The 23,674-nt window shown below is 38.3% G+C and overlaps 1 protein-coding gene across 1 annotated transcript in view; it reads left to right on the forward strand.

The window, feature by feature from the left end:
- The window catches only part of ADCY8 (adenylate cyclase 8), a gene marked incomplete at its 3' end in the record, with an annotated part of 128,668 nt that overhangs the window by 35,795 nt on the left and 69,199 nt on the right, over window positions 1-23,674 (forward strand). The window contains exons 3-4 of the mRNA XM_084279756.1: window positions 17,022-17,152; window positions 19,811-19,922. Coding sequence (XP_084135882.1) covers window positions 17,022-17,152; window positions 19,811-19,922 — 243 coding nt within the window. The remainder of the gene's footprint in view (window positions 1-17,021; window positions 17,153-19,810; window positions 19,923-23,674) is intronic.

A 23,674-nucleotide genomic window follows, 5' to 3' on the forward strand; every position in this document is an offset into this window, starting at 1 on the left:
ATCCAAGACCTCTCTAGACCAATGAGAATAATGAAGGACAGATAGACTCATAAGGAAATATAAGTGGGAGGCTTCTTTCAAGCTAAGAAAAGTTGTTAGACTGTATGCTACTAACATGAATGAACTAATTGTTCAATGCCTGTGGATTGAACTAATGTTAAGGAAAAAAACAAACCCTCAACAAAAACTTCTCTGATAAATTTTATTGGTATTATTTAGATCACTTAATGGTATCTTATGAAAGAAGGAACTTCTCTGCAGTTGTTTGCGATGACAGGTGAAATCCGCCGTGATCTGTGATGCTATATTCATCCTCTGATCAGATGTTTGTTCTTACTCTCACTGTAGCATCATTCATGAAAAGAAAACTCCCTACTTGGTGTGCAGAGCTCACCAGCAAAGCTGCACTGCCACTGCTACATTCAGTCATTGGGAAGGACCAGACTCAAATCAGAAAGAAATCCTCCAGTTTTTAAGCCTAGGGAAGCCAAATAAAGAAAATAATTCTATTATAGGAATGCATTTGTGCAGTTTCAGTGAAGTTACCTAGCACTAGAAAGTACTAAAACCATAATGCATTAGTCTTTGTAACTGTATTGTTTTCATCCCCCTCCAACACGGTCTCTTTAGCAAGCAGAGCCCTTTCTCAGCAGGCATCACCTCAAATTCCTCATATATGGAAATAAAACTACATCTCAGTGGCTTCCCTGAGTCTTATGAATATTTTTCTGGGTGCCTGGAATGCTGGCAGAGGATTCACAGAGTCACAGAATTGTAGGGGTTAGAAGGGACCTCAAGAGATCATCGGGAAGGAATATTCAGGCAAGAGCATTTCTTCTCACTAGATAAAAAAAAGTTCCTTGAACACGTTTTATCAGCCTTCCAGTACCTGAAGGGGGTCTATAGGAAAGCTGGAGAGGGACTGTTGGGGAGTGTAATGATAGGACAAGAAGTAACAGTTTTAATATGAAAAAGAATAGATTTAATTTAGAAATAATAATGATAAAAAAAACCCTAGAAAAGAAATTCCTTGCTGTCAGAGTGGTGAAGCACAGGAACAGATTTCCCAGAGAGGTTGTGGATGCCCCCTCCTTGGAAGTGTTCAAGGCCAGGATGGATAGGACTTTGGGAAACCTAGTCTAGTGGAGGGAGTCCCTGCCTATGGCAGAGGGGTGGGAACTAGGTGTTCTTTGAGGTCCTTTCCAACCCAAACCTTTCTATGATGCTTCTATGATTCTATGAGAAGGTCCAAGGTGGCATAATGCCTGATACACTTGGGATGAAGACAGGCATCTGGAGGCATAATTGTTTGGTTAGATTAGTGGGGAACAAGAAGAAAAACTCTTTCTTGATTAAATGGTCTAATGAGAAGTCCTCTGCAAGAACAACCTGGCAGATAATTCCCCCCTGTAAGTCCTGCCACTGGTTTACTGGACACCTACTTTCCAGATAATCTCTTTCTCAGAGGGAATTCCACAAATTCAATTAAAGCTCATTTTGAAAGTTAAAACAGTTCAGACATTATTTCATTTAATTTCTATGAAGGATTTGAGCTCAATCACACTGAAGAACCATATTTTAGGTGAGAAGGGGGTTATTTTCTTTTCTGGATGTAAATACACATTCTATTTTTCCAGTGTCAGTATAAGGGCTATAGAACGAGAAGACACCCCTTAGAATCACAGAATAGTTTGGGTTGGAAAGGCCCTATAAAGGTCATTTAGTCCAGACCCCCTTCAATCAGCAAGGACATCTTCAACTACATCGCATTGCTCAGAGCACCATCCAAAATTACCTTGAATGTTTCCAGGGATGGGTCATCGACCGCTTCTTCAGGCAAGCTGTTCCAGTGTTTTACCACCCTCATTATACAAAATTGCTTCCCTATAGCTAGTCTAAACAATCCTCTTCTAGTTTAACACCATTACCCATGTCATATAACAACAGGCCCTGCTAAAAGGTTTGTCCCCATGTCTCCCCTTCAGGTACTGGAAGGCTGCTATAAGGTCCCCCCGGAGCCTTCTCTTCTCCAGGCTGAACAAACCCAAGTCTGTCAGCCTGCCCTCATAGCAGATGTGCTTCAGCCCTCTGATCAGCTTTTTGGTCCTTCTCTGGACTCACTCCATGTATTTTCTGCACTGATGACCCCAGAGCTGCACACAGTACTCCATGAGGTCTCGTGAGCACAGAGTAGAGGGGCAGAATCCCCTCCCCTGCTTCTTTTGATGCACCCAGGATATGATTTGCCTTGGTCTTCAGAACAGTCTGCTGTTGGCATATTTAGACTCTCCTGCCCAATATGTGTGGGAAAAAAAATGTAAACAAGTCTTAATCTCTTTTTGCATTAGGGAACTGTTCTGTTAGACAATTTGTTTCCCTTCTCCCTCTACTTCCAGAGGATTTTGTTCCACACTTTCCTCTGCAGCAATCTCTATTTCCTACAGCTTTAAGAAGATCTCTGTTGATGAACTCTGTTTTTTGTGTTTTGGCTTTTATTTTAAAAGCAGCTTACATGTTGTGTAGGTTTTATCAAGCTCTTACAGATCTAGATTTTAATCAACTGTCAGTATTTTGCAGCCTCTAAAGTAAGAATAGATTGGACTGGGATTGGAAAGGACATTTTAAGAGGGTTAAACACTGTAAAGTCATCTTTTTTTATATTGATCCTAAGAATATTAACATCCCTCTAAATAGTTACAAGGATAAAGTTCATGTTTGGTTTTGAAAATAACATAATCAGAATTTTAAGTATCACATGACCTTTATTTTTCATTGTTAAAGTAGCTTAAAATGCTTCATAAATAAAATTATGCTCACTATAATTGAGGCTTTAGTTTTAAAGGGCAAAAAATAACCTCACATTTTAAAAAATCTGTTTAGACCTCTGGTTAGATACTGCATTTTAGCAGTCTTTTTTTTCTTTGTAGGAAATTATCTATTGAATGTGAGATGCCCAGAAATGTTTCACTGTTATCCAGACTTTCTTTCATCTTGGTGCCTTTCTTTAAAGGACTGTGATCCCAATAGAAATGTATTCCCAAGGTTGCTCCTTTGGTACATGGAGGATCAAACTCAAAGTATAACATACTCATTAATCCAATGAGGGAAGGAATATACAAACTTTACGTTGTTCTTCACAACCTATATCCACATTGCAATTCAGAGATGAACTGTTTCCTAAATTCATTGACAATTTTCCTCCTTACTGGAGTGAAGTAATGTTTACGTGTACTTATGATTTTATTGGTGACATTGGACAGATCACAGGACCAGCTCGTACATTTACTACGTCTTCTTGTCTCAAAAGGCCCTGTCTACTCAATCTACTCATGGTAGAATACACAACAGTTTAAAAGTCAAATTTTAGATGTTGTTCCTTCATATTTGCTGCTGCTGTTTGTTTCTTATCATCAGGGCATAATCCCCTCATTTTGCTTTCAAGTAGAAATCTAAGGTAAAATGAAGATAAAAGTCATCCTCTGCCTTCTCTTCCATTCCTTGCAAATATTGAGTAGTCATCCAGACTTAAACATAATAATGAGATTTCCAGCCAGTGCTAGAGAGATGGGAATCAGCCCATGAACTGCAATTAATACACGGGAAAATAATCCAGAGTGTTACGACTTCAGGAATGGGAGATTTACCTAAAAGAAAATAGCGAGCAAAAAACCTGCTTCCACTCACTAGTGGATGGCTTTTGGATTCACTAGTGATAAAACTGCTTTCTGGAAATCTGTGTGGCTTTTTTCATCTCTAAACCGGGCTGTTCAAATGCCATGCTGGTCAGTAGTGAATTGGGTAGATGATAGCTTGTTGATCAGGTTTTGGTGGCCTGTGCCTCCTGCATTCTCAGCTGCTTTCTAAAGAGAGAGGTGTCTAGAAAAAAAGCCATTGTCACAGCTGACACTGACTAGTGACCCTTGCTGATTGTCTCAGGGTACTGGACAAAGGTGAAATGAATAAGGGGAATGAAATAGTTTCAGCCCCCTATAGCGATGAGACACTTCTACCAGCTGGTCTGCAGTACAGTCATCTCTGCTTAAACAAAGAACTCCAGGCTCCAAATTCATCAGTCTGGTACCTTTCTTGAGCTCTAAATAGACTTTCTTATTTTTAGATTTTTTTTTTTGATTGTTCACGATCAGAACTTTCAGAGTACTCAAAAAGTTAGTATAAACTGACTGAAAAACATGAAATGGCTGTAAGAGGACTCTGAAAATGTCCATACAAACTCCAAAATTCAGAGATTCTCTAGTCCAGGTAATTGTTTTAAACTGTCTGACCATGAGCACTACCAACCCTAAGCTAGCCAGAGTCAAGTCATCGATGACATTGCTGAGATAATTTAAGGTAAAATAAATTTTTTGGATTAACAGTAATGAATAGGTTGAAGGTCTTTCACACCATCAGTATTTAAGTACCCACCTAAAACTCTATTAAAAGGGATTTTATTTGCAGAAAGTGACCATTACTTCCACTTAGAAAACTTCCAAGGGAAGTTTTATTTATCTTGCTTTGTTTAGCATTGGAGTCTTGTAAGTCTCTGACAATGTTTATTCCTTGTTTTGATCATAACAGATGACCTCCTAGCTCTTTTCCATCTTCTTGTTTTGCAGTGATTTAGTCATACAAAGCTGAGAAATAAATGGCAAGTAAGCCTGCTTTCTGCCATTTTCCATGTCATTAGCTGCAATAACTGGTACTGTTGAGAAATCTATATTTTGCTGAAGTTTACAAGTAATTTCTGAAACAAATGAAAAAAGAAACATCTAAATGAATAGAAAGCAGAAACAGTGCAGAACAATCACATGAAGATTCAGCAGCAGACAAGCAAAACATTCCTAGAGAAGGGTACCAGGGCATAGCAGTACAGACATTGAAGTCAGATGGGGCCATTCTGATATTTTGGAACAAAATTGAATTGCAGGAGTCGTTTTACTCTCATTTTCTATTCCAGTAAAATAAGGAATGGGTTAAGGTTATGCCATTATGGAATCAGTCTCTCGTAGACGTGTCTGTCTTTCACCTGTTCTTAAGGTATGATTTTATCCTGCAAGTCCAAACTAACTGGAATTTGTGGAAAGCAATACACTAGAAAACACTTCAATGCTTTTTGTTGAGGATGGTTAATTTTGTCTGGACACCAGCTGCCCACCAAGCTGCTCTATCACTCCCCTCCTCAGCAAGATGGGGGGGAGGGAGGGGAAGAAAAATAGGATAGAAAAAACCCTTGTGAGTCAAGACAAAGGTAGCTTAATAAAGAAAAAGTAAAAAGGTGTATGTGGAAGCAAAAGAAAACCAAAAGATTTTTTGTCTGCCTCCCATCAGCAGATGTTCATTCACTTCCTGGGAAGCAGGGCTTCAGTACGTGAGGTGGTTGCTTCAGAAGACAAACATTGTAAATAACAAATGCCCCTCTTTCTCTTAGCTTTTATTGCTGAGCAGATGTCATATGGCATAGAATACCCCAGTGGTCAGTTGCGGTCAACTGTTCCAGCAGTGTCCCCTCCCAAGACCTTGCCCACCCCCAGCCTACTGTTGATGGGGGAGATATGTCGGAGATGTGTGTCAGCACTGCTCAGCAGCAGCCAAAACACTGGTGTGTTATCCACACCTTGCTGGCTCCAGATACACAGCCCAGCTCCATGAGGGTGCCATGGGGAAAATTAACTCCACCTCAGCCCTGCCTAATGCATTGATATATCTGTTTTATTTCCATATAAAGGTGGGTTTTTTTCTGTTTTTTTTTTTTTTCTTCTGTACAATCATTTCACACAGACTAAAATTTAAAAAAGAAAAACATGACATTTGGAAGAAGCAAATTTACAAAACAATAATATTTTCCTTTCTATATTTTAGAAATATGTCATGGATTACTACAGGGCTGGACAGTATCATTAGTGTTCATGTTAAGAAGGCAGGGTTACAGAACAATACAACACAACTTGTTTTGTGAATCTTGTTCTTCATCCCACACCTTTGCTACATGGTAGGATATCACAATGGAATGTAAGTCTAATGTGGTCTTCATTCAGGAGGTAAAAGTTTATGTGTCAGTATCCAGAGGGTCTCGAAGTATTAAACCATTGCCTCTACTCAATATTTATGGGTACTGAATTTGAGACCTCTAGCTCCTGTTGCCTAAGCTCAATGACAGCTCAAATGAAAAGCAGTGTCAGGAGATCATTTCATGATCTAGCCTAGCAGATATAACAGCTGGCCACTGCTGTCAGGGAGCACACTGCAGCTCTTATCCCCAGACATGTGCTCCCACACACTGCCATCCAAGTTAGGGGTACCTGCGTGGCCTTACGATGGGTGAGCTGGTTTATTGCACCAGTACCATACAGTGTAAGCACCAGCTGCACCTAGTCTCATGATTAATCATGGTACTTAAAAAAAAACTTTTTACAAATGTTATCCTAAGTAATTTATGGAGGAATATATTTTTTCACTTAAATGATATGTGTAGCTGCAGTGAACAGGTACCATACCAGAAAAATTGACAGGGAAGGCTGTTCTATCACTTCCCTGCATGCTACAGGATGAGCTAAGTGTTTATGAAGCCAGAATGATACTGGGAAGGCGTGAAAATACAAACTGGTAGCCCTGGAATCAGCCTTCTACTGCTCAGGGAGCACACGGTAAGCAGGCATTAAGGTTGCAACATTCTTCCTTAGCCAACTGGCTGATGAGAATGGCACCTCCTTTGGCACCTGGCAATGGACTGGTAGTTGTCAAACCCTGCCAAGATTTTGTAATGTGGCTCCTGATACTTGAATCTACAAACCATTCAACATCCAAACAAAGCAAAGAACCAGCATTATCTTGCAGTCCTTCCCTTCAGCATGTGCTACATATATTGTCTCATGCTGTTCTGGACTATTATTATTGAGGAAACAGTTGGATAGAACATCCTTGCTACAAGACGTGTGTGAAAGAAGCTTTTTCTTTCCTGCATTACCCCAAACTTTATAACACTTCTCAGTTAACAGCTAATTAGGCACTGTTATAAAAAGCCATGACTCTCATAAACCCTGGGTTATCAGTTTGGATGAGACTCTAGTTATGTTTCACAGCCAATAGCTAAACAAAAGGAGACTTCAAAATCTCCTGTGTGATCTGGCCTTGTTTCTCTTTGAGAACAGCAGATGCCTAAACGGAACATGCAGCCAAGGATGGGATGAGTGGGAATGGTAACTGCCAGAATTCAAATAAAAGAAAGTTGATATAGTTTATATCGCATATTGCAGCAGTAAGTAGTAAAAGCTAACCAGCAACCTTGTAACCCCAGAAATCTGAACATATTAGATACTGAACTTCCTTCCATATTTTGGATTACCTGCCATTGTCTCAGTAATGCACAAGAAAGAACCTCTATTGTGCTCTAAGTAGGAAGGAAGGAATTTCTCTTTAGAACTGTTCATCATAATCAGAGGTGCTAATTCCCATTTTCTAGAGTGACATCTACAATAATTGCATCAATTCTGAACACTGTCACTTTTCCAGTAGAAAATAATACCATTTTTATCTGCTTCTTTTAAAGGTAACAGAAGCTCATGTGCTTTGGAAAGGTGGAAACCGCTGCTCTGAACAGCCCTTTTCTCATTCTCTTAAATTCAGTGCTTAAGACAATAAAGCCTCTGTAATATTAGTTGGTAATATCGTTAAAGCCAAGCTTGACAATTCTGGCAAAATTATTTTTTAAAATTAAGATTGGAAGTGTGTAGCAGTTTCTCTGCTGAATTAAATATTTCTGGGTTATGTCCACTCTAGCTTTACAAAAGTGTCTTGGGAAGAGCAGTAAATCACTTGTTCCCCATCTAAAGACCTCCTTACACAAGGCATATGTAGGTTCACCCACCTGAAAGTATGTGTAGAGGAATAAAACCAAACCCTGAATTGAAGTGGCATTCAAGGGGGTCTTTTCATCCCTCAGCAATCCCAGGGAATCATAGGCAACATTTCATCATTTGCTGTGTACCACTTAAGGGAAATCAGTGCTGGGTGTGTGTATGCAGGTAGCAGACGCTGTGATGTTAGGACTGACGCCCTCACATAACCTGCAGAGAAACCCTGGGGAGTTTGACCTTCCTCCTGGCAACTTCCTGCAGTGCCCAAATGGCTTGTTGGTATTTTGTGTTTGTTGGTATTTTGTTGTCTTTAATCAGCGTTGTCAGAAAGGTTTCCAGTTCAGTTTTTATTCACAAGACTCAGACCTCATGCACTGGTTAATTGACTCTTCTCAAAAATTGTTCCAAAGGTTGTTATTTACTCATCAGGGACACGTCCCACTTTTCCACAAATGTGCCTAGCTACGTTTGTGCAGTTGTAAGCACTGTTGATACCCCCTGATTACAGCACAAGGGACACAAGGGATCAGTGGATGCAGACCACAGGGAAGTTGTTCAACAAAGAATGACTGTTGCAGATGCATAAAACAAGAAGTGGGCATTAGGGAAAGTATTAATGTTACGGTCTCAGGTGTTTAAACAGACATGCATGACTCATGAAGTTAATTTGTTTTATCACTGCAGTATTTATTTCACTGTTCCTAAATTTTCCTGAGGGAGATTGGGTAGGAATCAGCTCTGTGTTTAGACACCTCCTAAAGTAGGTGACTTACTTGCATGCTCTTTACACCTCTGAGCTCCCGCTGCAGTCAGATGAGATCTAGTCAATACAGATGATGGAGCCCAGAGAGGCCTTTAGTGGCATCAAAGTAGATGTTTACATCTGATCTATTGAATACCTCTAAAGACTTGCTGGAAGCTCAATTTGAAGCTTAGTTATACCTACACTGTACTCACCAAACTTCAGGTGTCTGAATCCAGACCTCAATTGTACCACCAGTTTGTTACATTTAGTGATTTCTACTGGTCTTTTCCTTTTACTTGCGGATTCTTTGGGTTAAAGGTTCTTTTTTCATCTATTTACTCTATACTCTGACTGCTCAATCTTAAAGACTAGAGTTGATTCATGTCATGAATGGTTAATAGGAGAATAGATCATCACCTCTTTTAGAGCATCCTTTTGTTGCTTTTTTCTTCTGGCTTTTCTCGTGAACAAATATATCTCTGTTCCTTTTCAAACCACTTACCACTACTGCTGCTCACCTTTGAATTGTCTCCACTTAGCCAATTGCTCAGCTAGCAAGCTTACAACAAAGCTGGATAATGTAGTTTCCTTCACCTCAGAGTTCATGGCACTTCCTTATTAGGCTCTTCTCTGGAATAGAGAAGATATTTTCTCCTCCTGTCTTTCCCTCCCTCTCTGAATATTCCTTCTAGGAGAGAAGGACTAGAAATACGTGGACACTTTAATAATGCAAATAGTAAGGTACAGAAGACTATAAAAAAATTTCCAGTTTTCTTCTCTGTGATCTGCTGCTGCTCCTTTGCAAATGACCTCCACACATTTGCACTGTTCTTCTGTGCTGCAGTACCTCAACCTGTGAAATGTGAATAATAGTATTTAGCAAGTTAAAAGAAGAGTAATTTAGCAAGAATCTTTATGTGAAGGGGACAGTGACCTAACAGTTATCCTTGAATAACAAAAATCCTTTTTAACTGCTGGATTGAAGAAAAGTGATGTGAAAGACCCATCGAAAGGGACACCTGCTGTTCCATAGAACAGTAGCATCAGCTGTAGGAAAAGAACGGACAGACATGAGCTACACAGAGTTCATCTCAGTGACTAATTTCTGGAAGGGGCCCAGTTCACCATCCCCAACACCCTGTCAACCCTGTTGAGATTGGATTCAATGATCTCTGGAGGTCCCTTCCAACGCTTACAATTCTGTGAATCTGTGAATCTGTCAGTCTGGCATGATATGAGAACAACTTGGAACAGCAAAGGACAGCTGATGCCTGTAGAGGGAAGAATTTTCTGTCCTTTGAATGTTTCAGTAACAGGGAATTGATCAGTGGCTGAAGTGCCTCATACAAAGGTATATAGACACTCTCACACACATTTACACCTTATTTTTCTTGTTGTGCTTCTCCATAGCATGACATATGTAATACAGAACAGCGACACGAGCTGTATATGCACTTTCAGTTGTGATCCTGACAAGAGCTCTTTGCACACTACAGTATTAATAGAGGAAGACTGCAGCAGAGGCACAGTAATTAACCTCTATTTTATGGGTCATTGCCAGATCTTATGTGCAGCCAAGAATGCTTAACTTACCTTAATGAGTAGCATGAAGGTTAAGATATCAAATGTGCTGGGTACATTTTTCTTGGCTTAGTGAACATGTGCCAAGTCAACTATGTTTTATTTTAAACAAATGTTCTAGAGTCACTGCTTGGTACCTTCTTAAGTGAAAGCATATTCTCCATTTTAGCCATATGCCTATGAAGAAATGGCCGGTTTTAACGTTTTCTTATGACATATTTCATAAGCAGTTCAATATTAACCAAGATTTCTGTTTGCTTGCTTTCTTTTATCTCCTTTTCTTTTTGAATTTGTATTCCTACTTGTCTTCCTACAAGGATAAGGTAGGAAATAACTTTTTTTTTCTTACAGCGAAAAGATTATGTGCTGTTGTGAAACTATCTTCACAGGAACTCATCAAACACTTTAATCATGTGTCTCCCTGAAAGACTGATCTGATTTATTCAAAGGATGGATTTATTATATGGTCATATTGAGCAATGTGTCTTAATAGTGAAGGAATAAGAGAATATATAGCCTAAGTGCTTTCAGTTATAGGAGGCTGAAGGACACAAAATATCCAAAATAATTCTAGTTCCTGGCATGCCTGCTGTTCCCAACATGCCATCTTAACATGACATAGGGCATTTGCTTGAGAATGGAGCTACCTAAAGGCGAGGCATTCCTGTAAAATACTGAGTTTGCAGGAGTGTAAAGGGCCTCCCAAGGGACTGGTATACTTCTTGCTCTTACAAGCATCACACCCAGTGTTTACACATCAGAAGAAGAGTGGAGGATAGTAGAATTCCCAGGTGGAAAGGGTTGAAAAAATCAAGACAATGCAGATGTGCTAAAATTAGTACAACCTGTATGGGGAAACAGAAGGTCTGAGCTGGCCTTTTAACCAGAATAAAGGATGAGCTCACTGCATGACAGCTCACTGCCTGCTCTATATCAGCTACCACTGCCGGGATCATTTTTTTCCTCTCCCTCCCAAAGGCAGCCCTTGATTTAGTAAAGGTTTGTAGGGCAGCTGGATTAAAGATTAGTTGAGTCTCGGTTCCCTCTTCCATGTTAGCATGCTCTACAGGCAGGACCCCAGGAGAGAGCTGCCATCTGAATGGAGTGTTACCTCCACTCCAGCAGAAGCTATTAGCAGCATGTGTTTTTCCATCTTAAGTAAATGTACAGTTCACCTCAGCTGGGGTTGCCATCTAGACAAATGAAGGTATTTATCCACAATGTGTTTTCATGGTAGCTGAGGATTGTTTACTAACCACTGACTAAGACTGCTCATCGTGAGAATTCTTCATGATCTTCACTGTAAACGTTGTAAGTTAGAAACAATATTGCCTCCTACTAATGCTGGGGAGGGGTTCCTTCATTTTTTCAGATGCTTCTAATCCTGCTGGCATCAAAACCAGCATTTTCACAATTGTTTTGCCTTTCTCATTCCACCTATCATCCCTCTTTGCGCTGTCTCATCCGCTCTGAACAGCTTTTGCCCCTGGAGAAGTGATATACCCCACAGCCTGGATAATATTCATTCATATTATGTCCTAATACCAAGTTGCCTCATGATCACCTCAACATCATTTTCTCTGGCAGAAAACAGGCAGTGTATGTAACATATTAAATCTTCTACAAGAAAACTGATAGCACATAGCTGATGCCAGGAGTCCTAGGTGCTACATACATTGGTACCTGTATAAAGAGGCCAAATCTTCATCCTTAAATATTGTATCACTGGAACATGCTAAAATATCCATGGGGGTAAGGAACTGCAGCCAGAAAGAAAGCTAAGCAGTGCCAAGCCAAATGCCAAGACATGAATAGGATGAAAGAGAAACTGAAAGCTCGGAACCAAAACCATTCCCTTTTGATATATTTAGGATTTCTATATCAAGAAGTATTGTACTGCCTATGGAATGCATTTTCACTTGTACTTAATATATGGTACTCAGTAGGGATGTTGCTCTCCTTACAGATGTTACCAGACCAAGACTTTTCTGAGGCCTGAGAGGTGAGGCACAAACATAACACTGCTTCTAATGTAAAGTATAAGAAATACGTGTAGAAAATTAAAACACTTTATAAATTAGGGTCTTTAGCCCACGTTAAGACAATAGGAACCAAAGAAAATGGCCACTGCCAATAAGTGATGGCAAAGATGAATTTTTCACCTGGCTGGTTATAAGAGGGCATAAAACAAGACCAGGCTGGTTTAGCTGACCAAAAAAACCAACCCCCAATATTAAGATTTAAATAAAGCCTGTCTAGAGATGGTTATAAACAGAACACTTCTGTTTATGATGTTTATGATAACTTAGCTTCATACTAGTAATTAGATTTTACAAGATGGTCTCTGTCTTGCACCAGGGCTCCTCTGCAACTGAGCTGACATCACAGAAATTTGACAATAGTGGTGATGAAGCTTTTGTTTCCTTACAGTTTAAAAGTTTGAGTAAGCCTTATCCATAAATAGCAGTAATCTATTAGAATTTCTGAAGATCTTAAAACTCACACTTTTCCTCAGCAAATATTTATATAACATTATTTTGAATTAATTATTCCATAGTCGTATTTTTCAGTAAAGATGCTTTGAAAAGTTTGAGCATCTTCTCTTCTGAAACTGTTTCCTTCATATCTTTTTGCACCTTCTTCATGTCTGGGTTCCATACTGATCTCAGTTCCCAAAACTGCAAAGGGCCTTTCTTAAAGTGTGATGGGTGGTGTGAAGTGAGATGGAGAAAGAGCTTATTGAAATATCTGTCTTTTTCAAGTATGAAAGAGAACAATTGGTCTGGAAACCACCTCTGTAATCCATATGGCTTGGCCCTTTATAATTTCTTTCTTCACAGTTGTATTGCTCATCTGCTTTAAAAAAAAATAAAGGAGGAGATTCACACTGCATTGTATTTCCTCCATGGGTATTGCCTGTGAGGACTTTCTTCACTGAAGTCTTCCACCTTTTTACAGCCTCCATATATGCCTGATTTGCAAATTCACATCTGGCTTTCCCTAGACCTACACTATTCCCCAAAACGTCATCTGAAATTTGGTGTTAAGTATCTTACAGAACTGACATTCTCTTCTTTAGTTCAATAAAATTTCACTCTTTGCAATCCTGTAAAGCAGAAGATAGTTGGAGCCAATTCAGGGAAAAACTGCTGGATTTGCCTCAGAGTGACTTGGAGTGATATATTCCAATACTGGACAGATCTGGTTAATCGAGAAAAGAAAGATTGAGTGGAAGAGTACACAATAACTGTATTTCAGTACAGAAAGATTTTTGTAGGGAAGAAGGCAGTCAATTATTATCCATACTCTGTTTGGGAGGATAAAAAGAAAGCTTAATTTGCAGAAAGCAGACTTGGGTGGAATATTTGCAAAATCTGCCAGAGCTGTCAAACTGATGATGCACAGAAACATGGACATTGTGAAATCTCTCAAGGGATGATCTAAGCTTTCATGAAAGAATTCAATAATCTTTTGAGGGCCTGCCTGGCCCTACTTAGATTTTTTTAGTAGTCACATTATGATAGGAGCTGGAAAGCAGCAATTTTTTATATACGTATATACATATATACTTGTACACAAAACCTAAATGTATAGGTACACTAATATATACAGATGTAGTGTATATACACACTAATAATAAACTAATAAACACTCATATTCTACTATTATACATTAATGATATAGATTACTAACACGTGTCCATGTATACAATTTTATGTCTTGCATAAATGATTACTCTTCCTGAGTGCTTCTAAGACACAGAGTAAGAGCACTAGAAACATGTTCTCCAGTCTTCCTAGTAGAGAGGTCCAGTTTAAATGGCTTTATTTAGATTTACCTGCATTTTTTCTTTATCTAAATCCATCAGTCAAAAGATGTGCTAGCCCTCAGTCCTGGATGCACACTCTGCAAATGCCAGCTCAGGAAGTTCATGCATCTTCCTGTGGTAGCAAAGGATGGGCCTAAGCTGACTTCACATGACCGGACCTATTATACATGAGCAATTGAGTCAGCCCTTCTCAGAACTGTGTAACACATTTATGTGTGTGGAAAGAGCTAAGGGACTCAAATTACACGTATAACTAAATAATTGATTTTCATAATTGTGATCGAGCACCAGTGGGTGTGTGTGTGTTCACACAATAGACTTATGTTGCCAGTTCTCTGTGTTATCTAGCAGCTTCTTGGCTAGTCATCTGTACAGATGAGGCAGCAGATGGATGGGATGCAATGGACTAACCTGAAAGCAGCCTGAAAACAGGAGACTGAATCTCCACAATTAAACAATGATGGACACTTACAGGAGCTGTGAATTTTGGGCAGTTCTAGAAATTCACAGATGCACCCCCTTGGTTTGGTTAGTCCTGTTATACATTTAAGTAGACCCGTTGGAGTGTCCCATCCATGACCTTTTCTAGGTTATTGCTGCTGCTGAAGTTAATAAATTGTGTATGAAACTACTCTTTTATAGGTTGTTTAGAGATTTAAGAAATGTTTAATATGTGGTTAAAATTTACCAACAGTGATTATTTACGTAGGACTGGGGTTGTTACACACAATCACAGGCTACCCAGGTTATAAGAACTGAGCAGAAGAGTCATGTGATGAGTGTCTGCTGACCTAACTGAAGATGACGTGACTGCCTTGAGGACCCTTGCAATAGAGACTACCACTGCCACCAGCAAACACTTGTCCATTTTAGGAGATTTCAAGCTGTATGCAATCATCATCCTATGCAAACATGCTGTGAATGTCCATACAATGAATGAGTGAATGAAACCCTACCTCATTGTTAAAAGGTGACCAGGAACGTTATCTGCAGAACAGCCCATTCTCCCCACTACCACATGACTTTGGGCATGGGAGAAGGATATATATATATACACACATATATTCCATCAACTGTTTTGGTGGCTGCTGTTGTGCAGCTCATGCTGTATGATGTGAATAGATGTGAATCCATAATGGGCCTTGTACAACCTCCCTTTGGGAAAAAGAATGGTCATCTCTGAGTCAGCAGAACAGCTCAGCCCAAAATGTGTCCTCAGGGGTTCTTCAAAAATGAGTTAGTGTGTCATAACCTCAAAGAGTTGTTCTGGAAACCTGCTTCACTGACACCTATAACTGCTTATTTCTGAGATTACATATAGAGTTTTCAAGGAACTTTGAAACTAGGTCCCATTTGTCAAAATTATATAAATACTTCAATGCCACAGACCGCTGAGAAGATCCTGGGATTCCCAAGTCACTTTAAAACTTAGTTTCTGTTAACTGTTGTAGCACAATTAGCATACAAACTAGTCTATTGCTAAATCTTTTCCATAAAACATTCATATTACTAATATGTTCATGTTATCTCTGTTTTTAATCTCCAATGATGCAACTAAACTTTGTCTAAATGCTATCCTTTTTGCTAAATGGAGTCAGGTTACTCTGCATATTTTTTGGTTTTTTATTATCCAGATTTATTAATTTATTATTAATTGTACAGTTTATGAACTGTATCTATCTGGTCACAGGTGGTGTTGTTTCCCAGAGCTGAGTACTGGGGCCAGTTTTCTTTAATATCTTTATCAATGATGTGACTGCAGTGCACCCTCAGTCAGCTTGTAGACTACACAGTTGAGTGGAAGTGTTGATCTACTTGAGGGTAGGAAGGCTCTACAGGGGAATATGGACAGGCTGGATTGGTGGTCCCAGACCAACTGTAGGACCTTCAACAAGGCTCAGTGCTTGGTCCTGCACTTGGGTCAAAACAACTCCATGCAACACTACAGGCTTGGGCAAGACTGGCTAGAAAGCTTTGAGGTGGAAAAGGACTTGGGGAAGTTGGTCAACAGCTGGGTGAAGATGAGCCAGCAGTGTGCCAAGGTGGCCAAGGTCAACAGCATCCTGGTCTGTGTCAGGAATAGTGTGGCCAGCAGAAACAGGGAAGTGATTGTCCCCCTGTACTTGATACTGGTGTGGCTGCACCTCAAGTGCTGTGTTTGGTTTTGGGCCCTTCACTACAAGTAGGACATTGAGGTGAGGGAGTGTTTCTAGAGAAGGGTAATGAAGCTGGTGAAGGGTCTAGAACACAAGTCTTACGAGGAGAAAAGGAGGCTGAGGGGAGACCTTAGCACTCTCTATGATACTTGAAACGAGGTTGTGGTGAGGTGGGTGTTGCTCTTTTCTCCCAAGTAACAAGTGATAGGACAAGAGGAAATGGCCTCAAATTGTGCAATAGCAGATTTAGACTGGATATTAGAAAAATTTCTTCACCAAAAGGTTTGTCAATCATTGAGGCTGGCTGCCCAGGAATGTGGTTGAATGACCATACCTGGAGGTATTTAAAAGACATGTAGGTGTGGTGCCTGAGGATGATCTTAACCGTCTTTCCCAATGTAAATGGGTCTATGATTCTATGAAAGCTAAACATACAGTCTGTAAGTTCTGGTAAATAAAAAACTATAAATATCTTATCCTACTTGTTGCTGAGAACTTTCAAATTCCTCTGGCCTGTATCTGTTAATCAAGATACCACTGCCTGAAATGCAATGCTTGGTATGTTTTTAGTGATGTAATAGTGTAACAGAGTTATTAAGTAATATGGAACTTTAAATAAACAAGTAAGCTTAGAACATGAGAGAGAATTTCTCAGAAGGGAAGGCGAGAGAACAAAACATCTTCTGGATGCAGGTTAGTAACGTGAATTATCACAATTGGTCTGAAATTTTATATGGGAAGGTCACATCTTAAATTGCCAGTTATCCAGCTCCTTTAAATAGTGCAGAGCTCAATTAGTTTCCTGTGAAGTACTAATTCAGACTGATGGTGACCCTTTGGTTTCCTCTTTGCTTTAGGAACGGCTGGTGCTCTCCGTGTTACCACGTTTTGTAGTCCTGGAAATGATAAATGATATGACCAACGTAGAAGATGAACATTTGCAGCACCAGTTTCATAAGATCTACATTCACCGCTATGAGAATGTCAGGTGGGTGGAGGAGGTTCTCTTTAACGTTTAAAGTCTCAGATGCTTCTATATGTCTCTTGTTTGAAAGTTTCCCTTCCATTGCTTTATTCTTTCATAAATGAAAAAATTACTGTACCTTTGTTCAACCCCTGAGCAGATAAGCACTTTGGTGTTACTTATTAGGGTGGCTGGATACTTTTGCCATGGCAAAACCCATTTGTGGGCTGGACCATTTGTGTATTTTTTCACCTTAAATGGTCAGGGTTGCACAGAAAGGGGAGCCCTGCCTGCACGTGGACACAGATTCTGCCACAACATTGTGGTTCAGCCCACACGCTAAGAAATGAGATGAAGACTTGTAAGTTGCTCTCAAAGATGTAAACATGTTATGTAGCTCCTCTCCTTAGTAGCCATTTTCTTTTAATCATCCTTATTAAAATTTTCCTGATTCCATTTCCCTTTTTTATTTCCCTCTCTAAATCCTGTCTCTCCTGAAATTAGTTAGCTGGAAGGTGATAGCTATGGAGCTGCTAAGTAATAAGTCCTCATTGTACATTTACACCAGAATGACCAGATTCCACTCCATGATGTTGCAGAATTTCTGATGTTGTCATGGTTCCTGACCATCAGAATATTTAGCTAAGCTAAAAATATTTTCCATAAGTTTGTTCCAAACTACAAGAGCAAATGATTGAGTGTCCATCACTGAACTAAGTGAAAAATAAGCATCTTTGAATATGATGGGACACAGTTCGCTAGGAAAGCATGTACTTTGCCTTTTGATGAAACCCAAATATAACTTCATCTGGATAAATTCAATAAACATAATTTGAACTTCTGCAGAAGAGTAAATTGATTATCTTCTGTGGCCTTGCAGTAGCTCAGACATATTATTTTATCAAATCTGGTGAAAAGTATCAGGGACCTTTACAAAAGGTTTGAATTGCACTACATTTAAATATCTTCCATTACCCTTCTTCATTCCCAGGGTAAGTGTTGCTTACCAAAATAGGGAGAAGATTGTCCTTCTCTTTCAATGGAAAGAATAGTAGATAGGATGAAAATTTGAAATATAATTTATGCTTGAAAGGGAATTAGAATGAAAATTTGGTGTGCTTTAGAGTATAGATTTCAGGGACTAAATTTCAAAACTGGGTGTCACCCTATTTTTTTCCTAAATGTTCACTACTGAACAGTGCCTAAAAAATGGAATAAGAGCCCCAGAAATTAGTATCTAGTAGGAGTTTTTTGTTGTTTTGATAATGAAAACTGTAGAAATTAATTGTTTGAAAATTTTATTTTTATCAAGGTAAAGTATTATTAATATACATTGCTCTTCAGGTAGTTTGGTACTTTACCTTTCTCTCTTTTTTTTTTCCCCTCACTGGTAAAAATTGAGCCTCTTGCTTAATCCTCATCCATACCATTAGAAGTCCATACATGTGAAAATCTTACCAGCCTGTACATTTAAAGATGAGTTGAATTATTTTTAGTCGTATTTTATTGCCCACCTCATCATTACTATATTTTATATTGATTACATTAGTGCTCTGACACTGTCAAATTGTGATCTCATTCTCCACAAATGAAAAATCAGCTATTCAGATTGCAACACCAGTCATTACTTGAATTTAAAGTGCTAATGAGGTTCATTTGGGTTATTTACAGTCTGTGCCAGCATGACACATATATTTTTGAATGTTACTACTTTTTAAAGTAGGCAATACTTTTCTTTCTTGATCTGCAAACTACTGAGCTGTTACATGCTTTGGCCTGGGTCTACTTGCACATGACATTTTATGAGAGTGTGTGTGTTTGTACACGTGTGTTTCTTTATATTCACATGTGCTCACTGTGAGCATAATGATGCACCTAGAAAATTCAGTGGCTGCTGCAATGTAGATTAGAGCTCTGTTTGCAAATAATTTGTTGACTAAAATCCTACCATAATTTTAGGCACCCAATTTAATGCATCTAAATTCAAAATATAAGCACATTGCGCAACTCCCTGTTAAGTCAATGGAAAGAAGAAGGAATCAGACAAATAAAGTTTCATACCTTAAATAGAGGGATGCTATACTTCTAACAGGTGTTTCTGTGAAGTCCCTACAGTTAGATGCTGAAAAACTGGCCTGAGCCTGGAGTATATCAAGACTCTCATGAATCTGTCTGTTGTCTTAGGATTTGAGTCTTGTATGACCAGTAGATAACTTAAACCTGAAAATCACACTAAAAATTGAAATGAATGAAATCAAACCCATTGTGAAAAAACAGGTATCAATAAATGCACCCGCAAAGAACATTGTCAGATACTAACAGAGTTCATGGTGCCAAGTCTGGCTGCTCATACAGCCCTATCTATTATAGGTGTACTATACCTCACTCTTCTCACTGGTAAATGGGGACAACTGTGATTATTAACTCCTGACTACATCTTCCTAAATTATCTGAAATTCCAAAACTGCATAACACATTTTTTTACAAAACCCTTTCTCCTACTTGGGTATTTCTTTAGTCCCTTCAATATTTGTATTCATTACTCCAGAATCTCCAAAACTCTAGAACAAAGGTAGCACGACTTTAAAATGATCTTTCACTTGTAAATTAATAGGAAGCATTTTAGCACATTAATTTCTCAAAGGAAATAGTCTGCAATATTGATATTTCTTCTTTTTTTAGCATTCTTTTTGCAGATGTTAAAGGATTCACCAACCTCTCCACAACTCTGTCAGCCCAGGAACTGGTTCGAATGCTGAATGAACTTTTTGCCAGATTTGATCGACTAGCACATGTAAGTTCAACATGGTTTATTTGGAAAAGCATGGGAAGTCAAACCTGTATTTGGCATCTTTGGGAAATACCCTGTAATCATTTTGAACAACATTAATTCAGATTTTCCCCATTGAGATTTTGTAAAGCTACTAAGGTTGGAAGAAATGGTGAATTTTTATCAAAAGTGATAGGTTCTGATAGCAAGTGAAAGCTTGGATAGTCCCCAGAACATTGTGCATCTGTAGTGCTAGACCAAGAATGGTATGAGGGCACCTCTCCTACCTCAGAGTCTAAGGAAGTTTTGTTATTCTGGTCCTTGCTGGAAAATGAATGTTTTTTAAAGACCACAGCTTTATTCTGACTTTTCTTCTAAGAACTGAGTAAGTTTAAAAGCCCTACTCATTTAAAGGACATATAATCAACCACCACAGCCATTGCAATAGTTAGCTACCTAGCAGGATTTACAATCTTTAGATTGGATTCTATCTAATTCAACAATTAAATTAATTAATCACAGTAGTGGAGTTTATTACATTAGGCAAATTAGTTGCTGCTTAATTAGTACTGCTTAGAAAAAGAGCAAAGCACAGTAATACAAGCAGAACATACTCAATTTTGCTAGGCTTGCATTTTCTTTTCTTTTTTATGTTTCTTTGGTCAAAGTTTTGTTCCATGCAACTATCTTTAGTTGTAAACATCTGAGCTGGCTGACAAGGCTGGTAGTGTAGGCAGTGAAGTAAATTCAATGAAGTTTAGCTTATAATTTATCTAACTATAGGCACCTACTATGGAAAAACAGAAATTACATTATGAATATCATTGACCATGCTATTTACTATAAAGGGACCCTAGAGTAACTTGCTTTTATGTACACATCCAGATCCCTCAGTAATTTTTATACATTTCTGGTTCAGGGGTATGAGGTATTTGTGCATGTGTTCTATCAGTAAGACCCTTGGCATAGTTTCATAGCTTGTAAATTAAAGTCAAGAAAGGCAAGACTTCTGTAATTATTCGAAGCTTTTTTGTGTCAGCTATTTTTATTTCAAACAGCAATGTGCTTTCTCATGTATGGAGTGATACCATAACCCACTGGACACTAGCAAATTGGTAAATGCAATCTGGAGCTGAGCAGGCTCCTGGGTGACCTAATTGCAGCATATCAATACTTAAAGGGGTCCTACAGGAAAGTGGGAGAGGGACTGCTCACCAGGGAGTGTAGTGACAGGACAAGGGGCAATGGCTTCAAGGTGAAAGAGGGCAGCTTGAGATTAGATGTTAGGAAGAAATTCTTTACTATGAGGGTGGTGAGGCACTGGAACAGGTTGCCAGGAGAGACTGTGGAAGTCCCATCCCTCAAGGCATTTAAAACCAGGTATGATGGGGCTTTGTATAACCTCATCTAGTGAGGGTGGCAGGGGGCTTGGAACTAGATGTTCTTTGAGGTCCCTTCCACCCCAAAGCATTCTATGAGTCTGTATTTGTTTTGTGAACAAAAATACCTCCAAACCAAAAAAAACCAAACCATCAACTCTGGTCCACATAAACCAAGCAGAGTGAAAGAAATTATCTCAGTCCTGTCTTTTAGAGAGCTTGTAGGAGTAATATCCATTTCTGTATGACTTGACAAAAATACCTACCTTATTAGAATTTTAAAACAAATTAAAATTATGTATGCTACATAAATATTTTAGGAAGAATATGAACACAATATGGTTTATTGCATTTCTCTAAATTTTAGTATTGCTGAGAATCTTGGTAAAACAGATTCTTCTTTCATGATCATTAACCAGATTTTCTAATCATTCCATAAACTACATTTAACCAATAGAGATTTTGTATAGAAGTACTAGATCCAATAAAAGACTTAAAACCAAGGAAGGCATTTACATTAAAAATGTAATCCAGAGAATCTTCCTTCACTTGCCACTTAACACTGAAGGCTCTTCCCTGCTTGATTTTAATATTTTAGAAGGTGTGAAAGTTCTGCTTCTTTAAATGCCCAGAGGTTTCCCTCTTCTCTGTCATTTGTCATACATCTACTTAAAGTCTAGAAATCTTTCTCTTAAACTGATAAATCTTCATGGAGAACACTAACTATGCTGAAATAAAGTAGGTATTCCTAGTTTCTCATTTGATTTTTTCTGACTTTGAATTACTTCCATTGATTCTTGTGATGATCCATTATTTTCCTAGACAAAAGAACCAACTTGTAGCCACAGATTTTCTCTGGGTATACCTATGTGTGCTTTGGTCAATATACTTTTCAGATTTCCTTTTAATAAAAGAAACAGACCAAGCTCATTGTGAGGCTTTTTTTCTTTGTAAGATTTATTTCTTAAAATAATTTCTAAGGCTAGTTTTCTGGGCTACCTCCAATTTTTCAGAATCTCTTTTAAAGCACAGTTACTAACATGGGAATCAGTGTTCCTGGACTAACCTCCACTTGTGAGGTGGAGACAAATCATCGCTATTCCTCCTATTTTCTCTTTCCTTGATCATTGTTCCAAGATCACATTTCTGAGCATATAGTGATGACATTATTGAACTGAAACATATAATTTTGGTTTTCTTATGATTTTGCTGTCTGATTATGACCACTGCATTGATCATTCAACCAATGTTATTCCTTCTGTATATGTTACTAGCAATGTTTTCATACTTGTCTATATAGTTTGACAGGAAAGGGGTCCTTTCAAAACTTCCTTGAACATATCTTCCACTAATGAGGATTACACACTCACACCTAGATTTCAGATCTATCACTTAATTAGTCCTTATTCAGCTTATCTGGAGTCATCATAACTCTTTAAAATAGACACTGTTACTTAAACTCGGGTTTTGCTAAAAATTCTTGTCAAAGCAAAGAGGTCAGTTGCAGAAAGCTTGAGGCAGTTTCTTTAGATTTTAAGGAAAACCTTTATAAATCCTTATTTATTTCTAAATGAAAGTAGTATTTCATGATACCATATATAGGATTGTTTGGTCTCCTCTATCATCTTACATAAATCATATAATATTAAAGAAGGCCCTATTTGGCAGCTTACTAAAAATGTAATTTAGCTTAGTTTCTTGCTTCCCTTATTCAGTCTTCCTTTTCTTCTGAGATTTTTTTTTAAATTTTCAGTCAGCTACACCAAATTACATCAAATATTAGGACATGTGTTGATGCATGTAATTAATAACAACAAATTCCATAATGTCTGTATCATTATCACAGAGTACTTTGAATAAAAATTAGAACTCAGTTTAATATTTCTTATAAGAAAGAAATTTAATATCATTATGTACAGATACTTCCCCTTTCTAATCACTCTGATAATTATGAAAGATTTATAGTTATTAAAGATAAAAGTGACAGTTGGAAAGGAAGAAAAATAAGTTGGCATAAAACAGAGATGAAGAAAAGATTTTACTATATATCCATCTACTGAAAAGCCTAAACAGAAACTTAATTAATATTAATATTTTCCTTAGGCAGAAATTTTGAGGACAGAAGGGAAATGAGATGGCATTCGGTAAGAGACTTAAGCCTAAAAATGGTCCTGATTTGATGAAATAAGTTATTCTTGATTGTTTTTTCTCTCCCTTCTCTGCATTGCCAGATGTCAGCTGATACTATGATTTAAATTGGTTTTCATATTTCTATATGTATCTACACTGTGAGTAGATTCAGTTTTAGACATGACAGAGAGGAAAGAGTAAAACCCTTTGGGTGCAGACATCTGTAAGCTTTGTTGCAACAGCAGCTGAGATGTAGTCCTACATTGC

This window comes from Gallinula chloropus (genome assembly GCF_964237585.1).
Source record: "Gallinula chloropus genome assembly, chromosome: 2".
Taxonomy (NCBI): Eukaryota; Metazoa; Chordata; class Aves; order Gruiformes; family Rallidae; genus Gallinula; species Gallinula chloropus.